General features: G+C 33.8%; 1 protein-coding gene, 1 non-coding gene and 1 pseudogene across 2 annotated transcripts; 1 reads left to right on the top strand and 2 right to left on the bottom strand.

Moving 5' to 3' along the window:
- Nucleotides 1-1,697: 1,697 nt before the first annotated feature.
- Nucleotides 1,698-3,318, bottom strand: LOC133870079 (pentatricopeptide repeat-containing protein At3g22470, mitochondrial-like; annotated as a pseudogene).
- A 7,468-nt stretch (nt 3,319-10,786) lies between these two features.
- Nucleotides 10,787-10,942, top strand: LOC133872081 (5.8S ribosomal RNA). The gene has a single exon (XR_009900931.1). It is a non-coding gene; the product is annotated as a 5.8S ribosomal RNA (ribosomal RNA).
- Nucleotides 10,943-15,452: 4,510 nt separating this feature from the next.
- Nucleotides 15,453-17,579, bottom strand: LOC133870078 (putative pentatricopeptide repeat-containing protein At1g12700, mitochondrial). The gene has a single exon (XM_062307120.1). The coding sequence runs from the start codon at nt 17,427-17,429 to the stop codon at nt 15,567-15,569; it is 1,863 nt and encodes a 620-aa protein (XP_062163104.1). The 5' UTR covers nt 17,430-17,579; the 3' UTR covers nt 15,453-15,566.
- Between the last annotated feature and the right edge of the window lie 275 nt (nt 17,580-17,854).

A 17,854-nucleotide genomic window follows, 5' to 3' on the forward strand; every position in this document is an offset into this window, starting at 1 on the left:
ATCCGGCAAAGACCCCAATCATATTTTTTTTTTAGTATATCACAACTTTCAAATTTACTTAGTTAATTATCTTCCTCATAATCATTATCCAATCCTCTCTAATCTTCAATCCTCAAAAATAACTTATACTTAAAAAGATAAAAAAAAAAAAAAAAAAGATATGTTAAGTATTGATAAAATATTAATTAAAGGATTAAACTCACTATTTCTTATCAACTCAACCTTTTGAGATAAAATGGCTATTTAACAAGCATATTTGGTCTAAAATACCTCAAGAATTTTGTAGATATGTAATTATTTTTCAGATACATTTACTTTTTTTTTTCCTCTAAAGAAAAGGTAAGAAGTCATCTATTTGCAAGAAGTATATATAGTTTCAGAAATGCATTTGGAAAACGAGCTCTAAAAGCCATTTTCAGCTTTTGAAAATGAACAAGACAATGGCGACGATGTTGACAAAGACAAGGCGACAAAGAAACATATTTTTTTTTTGTTTTTCGTTCTTTACTTTCAATATTGACAACGAAACATATGTATTGTGATTCAAAGAAAAAGATTAATCGATTTTTTCGACCATTTCCCTCCACAAACACTCATCATGTCCATCCCAAACCTCAGCTCTCCATTCCTACAAACCAAACATCACAACTTTAGTGTCTATCAAGCCTTGGACTGCTACCATTGGATATACTTTTCCCATCAAGGCCGACACCTACATTCTCAATTGGCTGCTATGGCCGAACACACCCATGTCACTCAAGAAACAGAACAACCATGGTATCTTAATAGTGGAGCAAATAATCATGTTATATTTGCCTTTGAGAATTTGATGTTGCAGTAACCTTATCAAGGGATTGACAATGTGACGGTTGGGAATGGATGAGGACTGCAAATTGCCAACACTATTTCCACAATACTGCTCTTTACTCCTAAAACAAAATTACTTTTACAAAATATTCTACAATGTCTTGATACATCATCCAATCTTCTCTCCATTCAAAAATTCTGTAAAAATTTGTCTAGTTTGGGAACGCATTTTGTGGGAGCTTCTTGCTTTTTAGCAAAAAGCAAAAGTATTAACAAATAATTCCAACCACAGAATATTTTACAGAACACTCAAAACTACTTTCACATTTCTGTCACATCATAATACTTATTAAAAAAAAAGACTTTTTATAAACAAAAATGGTACGTTGAAAAGCTAATCAAATGATACTACTGCAAATTAGTTTCCTACTCCAATGTCTATACGACCCCAAAAAGCATAAACATTCTTAGCTACAAATACGCATAAGGTGTTTACTACATTATATCATAAAAGTGACACATTTGTTTCGATCATAATATTCATATCATTATTCCATAATATTGATAAATTAATTTAATTGATGAAACACTTAAAAGTTTAACTTGGTGGACTAATAACCATACAGCCATCAAGAACCCAAAACTCCAAATGACCAATATTCTGCAATAACTCTAACATCAACAAAATGTTTTAATAAATCATTAATAAAACAATTATAGTTACAACATAGGTTCACAGATAATTGTAAGAAAATATAACAAAATTGGAATAGCAATACACAACAGTAGTCCAAAAGACAGAAGGAAAGTATTACCTTAATGACTTGCAGCAAATAAGTTTGTAGCTTACAGATTAACTCCCTAAAGGTTAAAATATAAAATTTGTTTTGCAAGTTGAAGAACTAGAAAGCTTTCACACAGATATTTGAAAAAAATCTTGTAATGTTTTATCTGCCTGATTAGTAGACAACAAGTGAATCACAATGATCGCATTTGCCGAGAAACCCTTGTCAACCATCATCTTAAGATATTTAACTGCCCATGAAGTCTCATTATGTTGCAAGAAGCCTTGGAAGATTGTGTTGTATGTGAAATGGTCAGGCAAACAACCATTTTCCTCTGTTTGCTCAAATAGTACCCTTGCTTCATTTAATAGTCCCTCTTTGCAAAGCCCTTTGATCATTATTGTGTAAGTCTGAACATTAGCTTGGAAACCTTTAGTAGGAAGAGTATTAAAGAGTTCTCTTACGGTCGTTAGTTTCCCAGCATTACACATACCATCAATCAAGATGTTGCAAATCACAATACTAAGGTCTAACTTTTTGTCTTCCATCTCATGAAACAATGTCATTGCCTCTTGAAAGTGTAGATTCTTACACAAGCCATCTAACAAAATAGCATAAGTTTGGCAATCAGGTTGTTGGCCACAATCTTGCATCTCATGGAATAGCTCTAGTGCTTTCTTAGGTCTCCCAACTTGGAAAAAACCATCCATAAGAGTGTTATAAGTGACAACATCAGGAATCATAACATTGTTAGTCATTTCACGGAAGAGACTCATTGTCTCATCAATTCTTCTATTTTTACAATATCCATTGATCAATATGCTATAGCTAACAATAGAAGGCGAACAACCCTTTTGAACCATCGTATTAAATGCTTTGACAGCTTCATCCATTTTATTTTGCAAACAGTAACCGTCAATCAAAGAATTGTAAGTGATTGTATTAGGCTCTATGTCTCTCTGAATCATCACATCAAAAACTTCTTTTGCTTCTTTCAACCTCCCTTCTTTGCCAAATGTGTCTACCAATATGCTGAATGTATTTACATCTGGCATGATTTTCCTTTCAACCATCTCCTTCCATAGTTTAGTTGTCTCCTTCCACTAGCCAAAATTGCATAGACCTTGAATTAAAGAATTATAAGTGAAAACGTTTGGCTGAATTCCTTTACTTGTCATTTCAGACAAAAAATTCAAAGCCTCAGTTATTGATCTGTCCTTACATAAACTATCAATAATTGTACTATACAAAACTACATCAAGTTCAAGATTTCTTTCTTCCATCTTCCTAAGCAACACAATAGCTTCACTAGTCTTACCTATTTTACACAAGCAATTCATTATCGTTCCGTAGGTAACTGTATCAGGTTTGTAGCCTAATTTATCCATTTTGTTAACCAACTTCACAGCTTCAAAATCAGAATGCCCAGAGTATATACATCGGGAGTAATTCCTAGCAGTTATATTTCTTTAATCAGAGTAATAACAGTCGAATGATGCTTCATTCTTGCAATTGCAGTAAGCAAATGATTAAAATCCACGACGGAAGGCAAAGGGTGCATGTGAAGCATTCTATCAAACAGGGCTAAGGCATCATCAAGATTCCTAAAGCTTCGAGATCTGCATCGATCTCTCACAGATTTCAAGAACTGGTTGGGGCTTTCCACATTATCTCTATCACTATTGGTAGTTTTAGCAGAAATCGCACTAAAACAGCGATAATAGCGAGGATCGATAAGCAAATGATTGAAGAAGAAAGCAATAGAATTTCTAGACTTAGCAGACGTACCCATTTCCTGAGGAAGAAAAACAGAACTGATGTACTCTTCTAGAAATGGCTCTGCACAAAGAGAAATAAGCACAAGAAGCAGTGGCTCAAGAGAAATGGCCCTTCTTTTCCGCTTTCACATTTTCCCTTACCCTTAACGTTAGAGAATGGGAGGGTCTGGCTTCTTTGCACACGAAATCACACGACGTCGTTTTTGTCAGCTTACTCGTGATTTTTGTTTTACATCTCGAAAGGACAGTTTCGCCCTTCCTCTCTTCCGTCTCTTCTGCTAGACGGACCATTACAATTTGCAAAGCTGTTTCTTATTTTTGCATTTAATTTATAAAGCTGTTTCATTTTTTTGGAAGGGCCAATATTTCCAGTAACGAGAGATATTCCCACCCTAATGTGGAAGGGCCAGTTATAATAGTGATATTTGAAACAGGACTTTTCTCCATTTTTATCTCAAATGTGGCGTACCTTTTAAAATTATTATTAAATTTGAGATAATTATTATTAGATTTTGATCTAATGATTATTTTAAAAGTCGCATCACTTTTGAGATAAAATGGGCAGTTTCGCTCTTCTTATTTTCTCTCTTTAAAAAGTATAAAATAAATTGATAACTCTTTTTTCTTTTCCTTTTTTTTTTTAAAAAACAAAAAACAAAACTATTAACAAATGACTCAAAAAAAACATTAAAATTATATTTATCTATATATTAGATAGAAAATATCACCTTTGAGATAAAAAGATGACAAAAGTCATACTTTGGCATTACTCCAATTATAATGGACAACAAGTGCAAGAATGACTTTAATGGTGAATAGTAGGGTTGAGCATGGGCGGGGATGCCCATTTTTTGGCCCCGCCCTACAACTCTACGGGTTGCGAAAATCGCACTCGTGAACCGCACAAAATGGGGAAAACCCATGCGGTGCGAGGTGATACGGGATGGGGGGTGCGGGTTATGCGGGGATATGCGGGTTTTCAACAAAAACCAGATCTAGGGTTCATAAAGTCACAAACACATACACGAGAAAATCTAACAAATCACGGATTCAAACCAAATCCAAATAAAGCCAAACAAATCACAAATAGGTTACAGGATGAGAGGGGAATCATTCAATATCGGTCTTGAAGCAAGCGTCAGCGATCTTCCCGCCGTTCCCGATCTCCTCGTCAACCTTGATCTGGAGCTACATGCGTCCCCACAGGACCGGCGACTAGAAGATTAAGCCATTACAACCCTACCAGAAAGACGACGCCGTTTGGGAGGCAGAAAAATGAGAGAGATGTACTGGGTACTGCAAGTGCGCATGGAAAAGAAAGAAGAAGAAGAAGAGGAGGAGGATGAGAGATGGAGTGTGTGACGAAGAAATGAAAACATTGAAGAAGGGTGTTAGGGTTAAATTGGTTAATGGACCTGGGTCTTTTTTCTTTTCTTTTTTCTTATGTTTTTCTTCCAACGAGGCGGGGCGGGCCGAGTCCCCGGGGTTTTTAAAAACCTCAACCCGCCCCACCCCGCCCCGCACGGGTATACCATTTTTTGGACTCGTACCCGTAAAAAAAAAATACTAAAAACCGCATTTTTAAGGGCGAGGGTGCAGGTTGGGGCAGGTTTGCGGGTATTTGCTCACCTCTAGTGAATAGTTTAATAACTTGACTAAGTCTCTCAGTATAGTCAAACCCATCTTCTTGTTGAAAAAAAAAAAAGTTGGGTTATTTTTGTCTTTTTGCTATACTTTAAGGGACAGTAACAATTTTTTTGATAGTTTGAGAGAGAGACATTGTCCCAACTGAAAGTTTGAGAGGAAACATTGTCAATTAGATAATTCTTTGAAGAGAGTATATGAACATTTTCCCTTTTCTTCTTTTTTTCTTTTTTTTTTTAAAAAACCCAATAACAGGGCATCATTTATTGGGCATGCCACGTCACCATGGTGGGATACGGGTGAGATTACAATATAGTATATCTCTAATTTAATTGATGAAACATAAAAGCTTAACTTGATGGCCAATAAACACACTCTAAGAAGCATTGTTGTTGGGGAATTATCATCCTTGAAGCCCAAATGGGCCCACCACAAGGTTTAGGCTTTGACGGTTTACCTAACCCGGATAAACCTGATTCTACAATGCTTGAAATCCAGAATATCTATAACAGATCACAAGTGGGCTTGAAAGTCCTGCTCGGGCATTCAGCCCACTTTCCACGAAGCTGCTCCCAATCCAAACATAGGTATACACGTTTCGGATTATCGGAAGGCACACATTCATAATGTGCAGTAACCCACGAACCATGATCTAAGAAACATTCCTCCTCATTTCAAAGGATAAATTGTCTCAATCCTACAGTATAAATACAGAGCAACCTCTAGGTATTCTTTGGCTGAAATGATTGTTATTGAGGCATTTATATTAATTATCCAAAAAACTGACTTAAGCATTGAAAAGTACTCTCATTGGCTTTCTTATTTTGTAGAAGGAGACTGCTATTACTTTCTGAAGCTTGTGTCACCGAATCGGAAACTGTTTTAACAATTGTCAAATGACACACTTTTTTTTTTATAAGAAAAAATGGTAGGAGGGGACAACCAGAGTCGCTTCCTTATTTGCGCTAATTATAGTAGCATCTTCTTGCTTAAAACCAAAAACAGGAGTGGTCTAACGGAAAGACCGCAAATACTCCCTTAAATCGATTCAATCATAGGCTAACTCAGCCTTCCCGAATATACTAGTAAACACTTGGCCAATGTAGTGCAATTTCAAATGAGGCCTAATTGCTACTTTATACTTTAATTAGGAACGGGTATGTTTGATAAACGATTTTGTAGTAAAATTTTTGTTTGTATAGTACTAAGATATAAAGTAAAAAAATGTTTGGAATTTTTTTGTAAGGAAAATGAAAAGGTTTAGTTTTTTAATGAATTTTTTGTTTAAAAATTAATAAAAAGTGATTAACGTGATATAAAAATATGAATATTGTTTGTTTGGCCTTTTTTTGAAAAAATTGGAATGATTTGTCAAACGGCTATCTCTGGGGATCAAGATCTCCTACAATTTCAAAGAAATTGTAGATTTTTAAACTACGCAATTTATGCCGTTTTTAGGCATCGAATTGCTTGGAAAATGCCACCTATTAAAACTGTGACATGTTATCGATGCAATTAGAAAGAATTTCCCTCTGAAAGGACTTTATTTTCACTTTTGTAGAGACGTTTCTTTTCATAAGATTAAAATATAATTTGACTCAAAACTTGTTTACAGCATATAGAGCAAAGAACTTGATGAAAATATATTCAATTCACAATTGTAACATGTCACTTTTTAATATGTGATATTTTTCAAGCATTTCAATATCTAAAAACAACTAAAATTACATAATATGACAATTTAAAATTGATTTCAAGTTGTAAAGATCCTAAACCATCTTGGGGTGGCATTTCAACTTCAGTAACTGCATGTGTCCTTTCAACTTCATTACCTGCAGCTCCTTTATCTTCAATTTTAACTAGCTACCCTATTCTTGCCTGGCTTTTCAACCCCATTAGTTGCCTGTGTCCTTTCAACTTCATTAACTGCATGTTAATGTATATGCTATTATGACAGCATGGTTGATAAGAAGTTCCTCCCATATATGTTTTCATTGTTATTATATGGAAAAGAAAAAAAATTATAAAAACAGTTTATGTACTTTATTTGATTTACAGTTAGTTCCTCAGTGTATTAAAATAGAGTCAAAAGTTTAAGAAGTATTGCAAAAAAAAAATAATTTACTTTCTACAGTCAATTTTTTTCAACTGACTTAAGCGATTATGTTAGTGTGACATTGGCTTAAATAAAACACGTATCACAATTTTTTTATCGGCTCTGACATGTCACACTAACGGAATTGGAATCCGAATCGTCTACAATTATTTATCCGAATTGTAGACGATTTGGGTAAGCAATTGTGAGATATCACTTACAGGATTCACATGACAAGGTAAATGATTAGGCACCTCAATTTTTATTTGGTCAGGTAAATCTTATAAGTGATCTCTCACAATCACCTGCCTGAATCGTTTACACTTTCAACAAATAATTGTAAACGATCGTAATCAGAATCATCCGTTGTCATCTCCTTTCCTTTTACTTTTTTTTTTTTTTCTTATTTTATTATTATTTTTAATTATTTCTTTGCGTGTGTAGTAGGAAAAGCCAAGGAATTGGGAGGGATGTTGGAGCATACGTTTTTTCTTGATGTGTTGACAGAAACATTGATGGAGAAGCACTTTTTTCCACGCTTCACAATCAAAGACCAACAACTTATTCTGACTCTATCGACCTCAGTAGCTTTGTTTCAACGAACAAGAGAAAAAAGAGGTCTCCCCTCCTAATTAATTCCCTAATTTTTACTCTCATTCGTCCATTGTGACTAAAAAGTCATGTAGCTTCCTTTCCACGCCAAAATGCTCTACATTTTCTAGTGCAACTATGCAGGCTGAAAGACTTCAAACTTTAATATATATTTATATATATATATAGTTGTTAGTTATATGGTTAAGATTTTAACGTCTACTATTTACTATATGTTGATTTTTATATATTATTGAGTTAAATACTAAAATGATAAAATATGAACTATTTAATTAAAAATAATATTTAAACTTTCAAAAACTCTATCACAAATTATATGTTTGTGGTAAAGTATTTTGGGATTTTTTTTTTTACTTTTTTCGAAAAAGTAAACTTAAAGATAAAAATAGTTTTAAGTATTTTGTTTTGAATTGTTTGTTATTATTTTTGTTTTGAGAAGAAAAAAACAAAAAACTTAACAAATATACCACAATCCCTTTTTAATCTGCTTTCGCATCTTACTCATCAAATTCTATCTTCATTTTATCTTAATTTTTTTTTTAATTAAGGGTTTGTTTGGATTTGCAATATAAAAATTGTAATTCTAAAATGTGTTATTTTTAAAAACACAATTTAAAATTTAAAATCCTGCATTTTTTAAAAACACATCCCTTTTACCTATTATTTGAAAACGCATATTTTGTACTGTTTGAAATTATAATTTTTAAAAAACGTACTCACAAACAATACATTTTTTTATTATTTGATTTAAAATCACAATTTTTATCAATAAAATCGAAATACTAAACGCACTCTAAAATACCTAATGAAATGCAAGTAATTTTTGACCCTTTTTTTTTTTTAAACATATTAGCGAAAAGAGAAATGCTAAAACTCCTTCTAAATCATTCTGGATAACGTGAATTTAATTTTTTTACTTAAAAAATTACATTTTGTAGGTCACCTTTTAAGATTAATGTTTTTTTAATTAAATTCACATCATTTAAAAAGACATCAAAAAAAAAAAAAAAAGGGCTAAAAAAGATTTTATCATTTTTTTTTTTTAACGAAAATAAGCTTTTGACTATTCTAACAAGAATGCATTCTCTCCTCCAAAATTAAACAAGATGCAATTATATCTTATCTTTGCAGGCATTTTCTGACCTCATCTATCTGTACCACCAACTCTAGCTAGTCCTATCATTCAGCTGCGCCATCAATGCTATATATCACTCTCCGGTCCTCTCGCTCTCTCTGTTGCCAGTGCTTCTAGATCCCACGCCAAGATCCGGCAGTGTGAAATAAATGTATGACTACTCAAAGACCCAAGAGATTATCGATGGCGACACAAAACCAAAACTTCAGAAAACCAGTGACGACGTCGACGTCGACGTCGGCGTCCCATGATGTTCATGATCATGATGATCAAGAAGAGGGCGAGGGGGAGATATTTGGGGTGATCTTGAGAAGAACATGCTCGGTTTCCTCTGCTCCCGCTCATCATGACGTGCTATGGGCTAATGAGAAACAGAAGAAGAACTCGCCATTGGAGAGTGCTGTGAGGAGAGCGTTATCCATGAGGAGATCGCCGCCTTATTCCGTTTCAGTAGGCTATTCTAGGATCCATCACAAGTGTGATTCGCTTGCTGCCGATGATGATGCTGATGACGATGAAGATAACTCAATGCGCGCAGGAAGATCAAAGAAAAAGAGAGGCAAGAATATCCTTAAAGCCTGTAGGCGTCTCTTTCGATTTTAGTTATCTCTCTACTGATCTATCTCTTTTTCCCAAGCTTCATATATATATATATATATGATTTTCTTTGATCTTTTTAATACATGTTGTGACCAATTAATTGATGTCTTAAGAGGGAAGCTCTCTCATGGGTGATGTATTAATTTTCATAAATTGACCATTCTACGTTTTATTTATTTGTTTTTCATTTATATTATATATGGGTACAAAGAGAAACTATTAAATATATAAAATTAAAATCTGAACTATGAAATAGAGAAGATTATTCTCGATCTTTGCTTCAATGCACATATATAGAACTAGTTACTTATGTTCGATTTCATCATGTGCATTAGGATGATTTTTTATGGATTTATTCATCTTTTGTCACATTAGTTAATGGGATACTGTTCATCCGTCATTAATTTAATTTAATTTTTTTAATAAAGACTGATGCTTTAAGGCTGATAGGTACTGTTAAACCTGACAATATAAGATTATTAAAATAAGAGATGAGTATGGAGGAGTTTTTTATTTTATTTATGATTTGAGCCAAGTCAACAGGGACAAGCTTTTTGGGTCTATATTTCAGCTAGCTGCGCTTGTTTTTGATTTGGTAAACATATCCCGGTTTCTTTTTAGCACTTGCTTCCATCCCATTTATGATGGTGGGGATTCATGGATTGATTATAGAATATAAATTTTATTCAAATTGATTTGTAGGAAATTTTATACAATTTACATAAAAGAGTGACTTATGCCTTTTAAATATATTAGAATCACATATTTTTTTATTAATGCTATTAAAAAAGCATGTGAGAAGTTCATACAATTAAAAAAACATGTGTTTCTTACATGCCAAGGGACACATATCAATCTTATATGTAGGTTGTATAATATTTTCTACAAACTGATTTGTAAGAAAATTTTATCCTTATTATACTCATACAAAGTGGAATGGAGGGGATCGAATGGGCACATTCAAAATTATGTGAGATATTGCAACTTTTATTACCATCATTCATGTGACAATTCACATATTATGTAACTAAGCGTAATGTAGATTGTTACGTGACAGTGTTCATATTTAGTTGCTAACACATACTAGGTGTCACGTGGACTCTCATATAAGTTTCTAAACGTAATAAGTTTCATATGACAATCCACATCAGTTTATTAAAAGAAAAACTTGAAATAAAAGATATAATACCTTAAGCAAAGACACTTGTGCCTTCCTGTCGAACAATGTATCCCAATGCTGTCTATGCTAAGGAACATGAACGAAAGAGTACTTTCAGTCACCTTGGAAATGTTGTGCGTGCCAGAGGTGAATCTTGTCTAGAACCATAATGACTCTCAGCAACGGATATCTCGGCTCTTGCATTGGTAAAGAACGTAGCTAAATGCGATATTTGGTGTGAATTGCAGAATCCCGTGAATCATCGCGTCTTTGAACGCAAGTTGCGCCTGAAGCCACCTGGCTGAGGGCACGTCTGCCCGGGTGTCACACATCGTTGTTGATTTATATACTTTTGACAAATTTCACCAAAAGCTTATGGACCGTTCAAATCATACTTCCACTTATTTCAAAAAACCGCGGTGGTGAGTGAGATTGAGATTTATAATTGAGTACAATGCATAATTTAATTTATCAAGGAAAGAAACATTTTTTCTTTTCTTTTCTTTTCTTTTTTTTTTAAAAAAAAAGTCAATTATAAAAAATATTAAATTGTAATGGATGGTTTCCTTGAAACTTGCTTGACTCTTTTCTTTGGACACGAATTTTGTACAAACTAGATAAAAGTGACATGTCATTGAAGTTATAAAAAAAATGTGAGAAATACATGTTATTAAAAAAAAAAAAATGTATTTCTCGAATGCTAATGGCACATGTCACTTTTAGAAACTAGTTCATGAAAAATTTTTTACACACCAATTTGTAAGAAATTTATGTCTCATTTACTAATTAATAGGTACAATTCCATAATTAGTAGGTTACTGAAATGAATATCTTGATGCTTGCTTGTTAAGCCAATATATCCATGAGATTTGACTTAGCAACATAAATTGTTTATTTTTAAGAGAAATTACACCTACCCTTCTCAAAATATCATCCATTTTGCAATGTCCACACAAACCTCCACAATTTGCAATATCCCCTACCAATCTAACAACTTAACAAGACCCTTTTCTTTTTTTTTTTTTTTGATTAACAAGACCTTTCATTTACCTCATAAATTAGGATTTTCTGTAATCCCAACGGAAAGGTCAGGTGCGTTTCACGTGACACAATATTTAAAAAATGGACCGTTATACCCCCATTGAGATGTGGTGAAAATACAACTATGCCCTTAGATAAAAAAAACGGAAAACCAAAACTTTGCTGGCCAGCATAGTTGCCAAACCCACAACTTGGGATGGCCCCGTGGGTCTCCTTTTTTTGTTTTGTTATTCTTTTAATTTTTATCTGAAGGGGTATTGTCATTTTAGGTCATGTGCATCCCACGTGACACTTCTTTTTTTTTCTTTTTAGATTTAACAAAAAACCGCTCCATTTGTTTATCTTAAATTATGAATTTATTCTAATTAATATATATATATATATATATATATATATATATATATATATATATATATATATATAGAGTAATGCTACACATCATCCCATTGTCCTCCTTTTGTCCTTCCAAATTTGATGTAACTCTTAAAATTACCATTGAATTTATGATAAATCATTATTAAATTTTGATCCAATGGTGATTTTAAGAGCCACATCAATTTTGGGAGGATAAAAGGTGGACAAGAGGATGATATGTAGCATTACTCATATATATATACACACTTTTTAAAGAAAAAAAAAGAATGGTAGAAACTGAGGAGAGGCCGCCCATCACTACCCCTAATTTGGTGATGGGCAATGCCCCTAACCAAATGAGGGGTGGTGGCTGACTGGCCGCACTTCTTATTTTTATTAAAAAAAAAAAAAAAAAAAAAAAAAAAAAAAAAAAAAAATTGCTTTTAGTATGTTGTTTCATTATTTCCCATAATTAAGTGCTACTTTACCCACTAATGATTTTTTCCTGCAAACATTCTTCAACCACTCATCTTAGGGTAAATTTGGTACACAGAATGAAGATTACTTAGAAATAGAAACAAGTATTACCAAGAATACGGAACTTCAAATTGAATAATTATTCTTATTCATTTGTTTGGTGACAACACATGAATGACTAAATTTATTAACTAGAATGTAATTCGATTTCAACAAATTTTCCTAAAATACCCTTACTTACAAAAATAATATCCCAAAAAACAATTCTTTATTTTTCTGAGAACCAAAAAAAAATAAAATAAAATCGTATCTGTTGCCTCCCATGGGTGGCCGATGACGGTGGAGGACCACCAAAGATGGTGACAGACAACAACCGGCGACAACAAAGGGCCGCCAAAGAAAGAGGCATATAATTGTCGGTGACGACGAAGGACCACCAAATATAGTTGCCGGCAGTAGGCTCGATTGGACCGTGGGCGAGGTTGGGTGGTAGGCTGGGCCAAAAGGAAGTTGGTAGCAGGCTGGGCTAGATAGTTGCTAACCACCCCTAGAGGTTTGTTTGGGCTGTTAGCCACCGCGGGGGGACAACAAATATGAATTTTTTTTTTTTTTTTAGGTGCCCAAAAGAAAGAATTTTTTTGGGATATTATTTTAAGAGCTATTCAATTCCTAGGAAAATACCTACTCCTAACCTTTTTGAGAGATATAACTATTCCTCATTTTAAAGAATAGTCATTCCTAATTAATAGTTATTCCCAGTAATTGTGCCGCAACCAAATAACAGAATAGTTATTTCATTCACGGGTCTATTCCTACGTACCAAACCTAACAATATTTTTTCAATGGAACTCACATAGAAAGAAATAAATGCTATGATTCACTTAGATAATATGCTTCAAACAGTAAATTTGAGGAAAAACAAGAGATGTAATGGGTTCTCTAATATATTAGACTGTAATTAAAATTTTTCTGAAAGCTAAATTATAGACTACTTTTCACCAATACGGACCATGTTGTGAGAAATTTGACAAGCTTTATTCTACTGATATTCACTAGTCATAGAAGAGATTAACATATCTGCCAAGTTTTATGCCAACAAAAGCTCCCCATTCCAAAAATCACATTGATAATTGGTAGACAACTAGGCTGCCAGGAGTGACAATGTACATCATCATACATTCATACCTAGCAAAATCACAGCCTAAATAGCCTGTACAAAAAAAAAAACACAGTAAAAATATACAAGTATGCATGGTCAGAATTACAGCCACCACCATCAACTTATCAGTTTTCCTAGCTGATCCAGAAGATCAAGGTTCAGTGCCAGATGCAGGCCTAGCACCTGGTTGGCTGGACTTATTACAGAGGGACTCTGTTAGCAACAAAAAGCTCTCCCAAGTCCCGTGTCACTCTCAAGCATGTAGATAATTGAACTTAATGCATTTAAGACAGTAGATTTCAAGACCAGTAAACTATCAGCAACTACCTCAAGTTTTTAAGTTACCCAACTACACTACTTCAAAATGGTCTCCCAATCCACCACCTATACGAAGTATGAGAAACAAAGCATTCGTGTGTTTTTTTTTTTTGGGGGGGGGGGGGGGGGGGGGGGTTGGGGGTGGGAGTTTCAATTTCATTAAAAGTGCAGAAGGACGCAACCTAGTTTAGAAGAAATTATACAAGAGAAACCCCCTATTAGTCAGAAAAAAGATCAACAAAACCAAAAATTCAGATAAATGTGGACATAATAATACGCCGTTATCCATGTGTATGTTTTAGGTAAAGAACAAGTCAATGTGACCAAACTAACAAACATGTAGAACAAGATAGTTAAATACTGGCTACCTCTTACTAAGCCACATTTCACTTATTGTAAGACTTATAGAACTTTGGTCAGCACGAAAAAAGCATACAAGAAACAAGATTCTGTGCTTATTATTATATATACTTGTATACACTTGGTTGGATACTCGTCCAATTCAATCACAAACCAGAAGAAGAAAGAGAGGGGAGGGGGTCTGATACAATCATAATGCAAAAAATAATACAAATAAGTAACAAGTTCCAAGAGAAATATAACTTGATAGAAATTAAAAATATGAATGAGCAAATGTAACAACCTATTACGGCAGTTATAATCATGTTTGCCATGAGACTGAAATATTAATAATAACAAAAAAAGTGAAAATAAATAATAAAAAAGCTAATTGATATTTCAAAGAGATGGAATTGGTATTTGTGATCTCAAATTCCTTTTTGTTGGAAAGAATAGAAACCATATCTAGGAAATAACTAGAGAAAACTCCACTTAGCATCGCCTTTTGAAATATTGGTCTAATTTGGAACACTCATGGTCAGTATTAATTCTAAATTATAATCGTTTTCCGTTCCTACACTTCTAATGAACTAGGTTAATAAGCATCTAATTTGTTCATTTAAGATGGTGTATTTCTTGATTACGTGATGTCACTATAATATCAGTTGTTTATTTCCTAGTCAAGGGACTAAGAAGCACGTAGATAATTATCAGCAACTTCCTTATTTTGAAAAGCTAACCAAATGACACTAGTGCAAATTGGTTTCCCAATCATATGTCCACAAGATTCCGAAAAGCTTATGAAACAAAAGCATATTTAGGTTACAAACATGCGTAAGATACTCATTGCACTATATCATGCCAACAATATAGTCATTTGATCATAAGATTCTTTTCATTATTCCGTAACATTTAACATGTAAATCAAAAATTTATTAAACTAATTAACAACTTAAAAAGCCTAATTTTTTGGGCCAATAAGCACGCAACCATCAAAGACCACATACTCTAAAAGAGTGATATTCTACACTAACTTTGCATCAACTCAAAACTTTTAAATAAATCTTTAACAAAACAATTTTAACTACCACACAAGTTCACAGATAATTGTAAGAAAAGATAACAAAATAAGAGTAGCAACAACCAACCTAGTCCAAAAATATAGAATGAAATATCACCTTTACTAGTAGCAAATATGCTTATTCCTTACAGATTGACTCGGGAAGGGTTCGAGTTTGAAGTTTGTTCTTTATTGTAGAAGAACTAGGAAGCCTTCACACAAACTTCTGAAAAAAAGAAATCTTGTAATGTTTTATCTACTTGATTAGTAGACAACAAGTCAATCAAAATGGCAGCAGTGGTTGCATTTGCCGAGAAACCCTTGTCAACCATCATCTGGAGATATTTCATTGCCGATGATGTCTCATTATGTAGCAGTAACCCTTGGATGAGTGTATTATATGTAACATCATTAGGCGAGCAACCGTTCTCGTCAATTTTCTCAAGCAACTCCCCCGCTTTATTTAGTAGTCCTTCTTTGCAAAGCCCTTTAATCATTATATTGTAAGTTCGAACATCAGGTTGCAAACCTTTGGTAGGAAGGCTATTAAAGAGTTCTCTTGCAGTTATAAGTTTCCCATCATTACACATACCATCAATCAAGATGTTGTAAATCACAATATCAAGGTCTAACTTTTTGTCTTCCATCTCTTGAAATAATGCCATTGCCTCAGAAAATTGTAGGTTCTTACACAGGCCATCTAAGAAAATTGCACAAGTTCGGAGATCAGGACGTTGGCCACAACGTTGCATCTCACGGAGTAACTCTAATGCAGTCTTAAGTCTCCCAACTTGACAAAACCCACCTATAAGAGTGTTATAAGTAACAACATTGGGAAAAATTCCCTTCGTGGACATTTCACTAAAAAGATTCATTGCCTCATCAATTCTTCTATTTTTACAATAACCATTGATCAACATGTTATAGCTAGTAACACAAGGTGAACAACCCTTCCCAACCATCGTATTAAATGCTTTGATAGCATTATCTATATTATTCTGCATACAGTAACCATCAATCAAAGAATTGTAAGTAAATGTATTAGGCTCTATGTTTCTCTGAATCATCACATCAAAAACTTCTTCTGCCTCTGTAAACCTCCCTTTTTTGATAAGTGTGTCCACCAATATGGTGAATGTACGCACATTGGGCATGATTTTCCTTTGCACCATCTCATTCAATAGTTTAGTTGCTTCCTTCCATAGGCTGAAATTGCATAGGCCATGAATTAAAGAATTGTAAGTGATACGATCCGGTTGAATTCCTTTATTTGTCATTTCAGAAAATAATTTCAAAGCCTCAGTTACCAATTTGTCCTTACATAAACTATCAATAATTATGCTATACTTTACTACATCAAGTTTTAGATTTCCTTCTTCCATCTTCCGAAGCAACCCAATAGCCTCACTGGTCATACCTATTTTACACAAACAATTCATTAACGTTCCATAGGTAACTGAATCAGGCTTGTATCCTTTTTTCTCCATTTCGTTAACGAACCTTGAAGCTCCAACAATTTTACCCTTAAGACAAAGCCCCTTGACAAGAGTATTAAGAATTGTATAGTTCGGTTGAAAACCAAGTTTCAAAATTCTTGCTAAAACAGAGAAGCTGACATCCACCCGGTTCAAAAGGCAGAAACAATTAATCAAAATGCCCAGAGTATAAACATCAGGAGCAATTCCTAACAATTCCATTTCTTTACTCAGAGTAATCACAGTCGAGTGATGCTTCAATCTTGCAATTGCACTCAGCAGTTGATTAAAGTCCACGACGGAAGGCAAATGGTGCATGTGAAGCATTCTATCAAACAGGCCTAAGGCATCATCAAGATTCCTAAAGCTTCCAGATCTGCACCTATCTCTCACAGATTTCAAAAACTGGTTGGGGCTTTCCACAATATCTCTACCACTATTGGTAGTGTTTGCAGAAGTAGCACTAAAACTTCGATAGTAATATAATTTTTTAGCATGGAGCAAAACCCTTACAGGATAATAATGAGAATCGATAACCAAATGATTGAACAAGAAAGTAAGAGAGTTTCTAGATTTAGCAGTCGTACCCATTTCCTGAGGAAGAAAAGCAGAAGCCGATCAGATGGTTGGCTCAAGAAAAACAAGCAGCAGCAGCAGCTGCAAGCTCAGATCAAACCGAGCCGATCCTCTTATAGGTCGGAAAATATGTGGTTCCAACTTCCGAGCCGCCCAAGGGGGTCCGAAGTAAAATATTTGGGAAATAGAATGAAAACAAAAAAAAAAACCCTTAAATGTTAAGAAGATTGAAACTTTCTAAATATTTTATTCAATTTCAAACCCTATCTCTTTATAAGTTTCCAATTTTTTTTTTTTCTCAATTTTTCTATTTAAGTCTTATAAAAATTTGAAAAGTAATGCTTTTTATACACACTTTTTACACAAAAGGCATTGGGAGGGGAATGTGAAATAATTGTTATACAATTTTCGTATAATTTTTGTACAACCCTAAATTTTTT

Source organism: Alnus glutinosa, chromosome 6 (assembly GCF_958979055.1).
Source record: "Alnus glutinosa chromosome 6, dhAlnGlut1.1, whole genome shotgun sequence".
Taxonomy (NCBI): domain Eukaryota; kingdom Viridiplantae; phylum Streptophyta; class Magnoliopsida; order Fagales; family Betulaceae; genus Alnus; species Alnus glutinosa.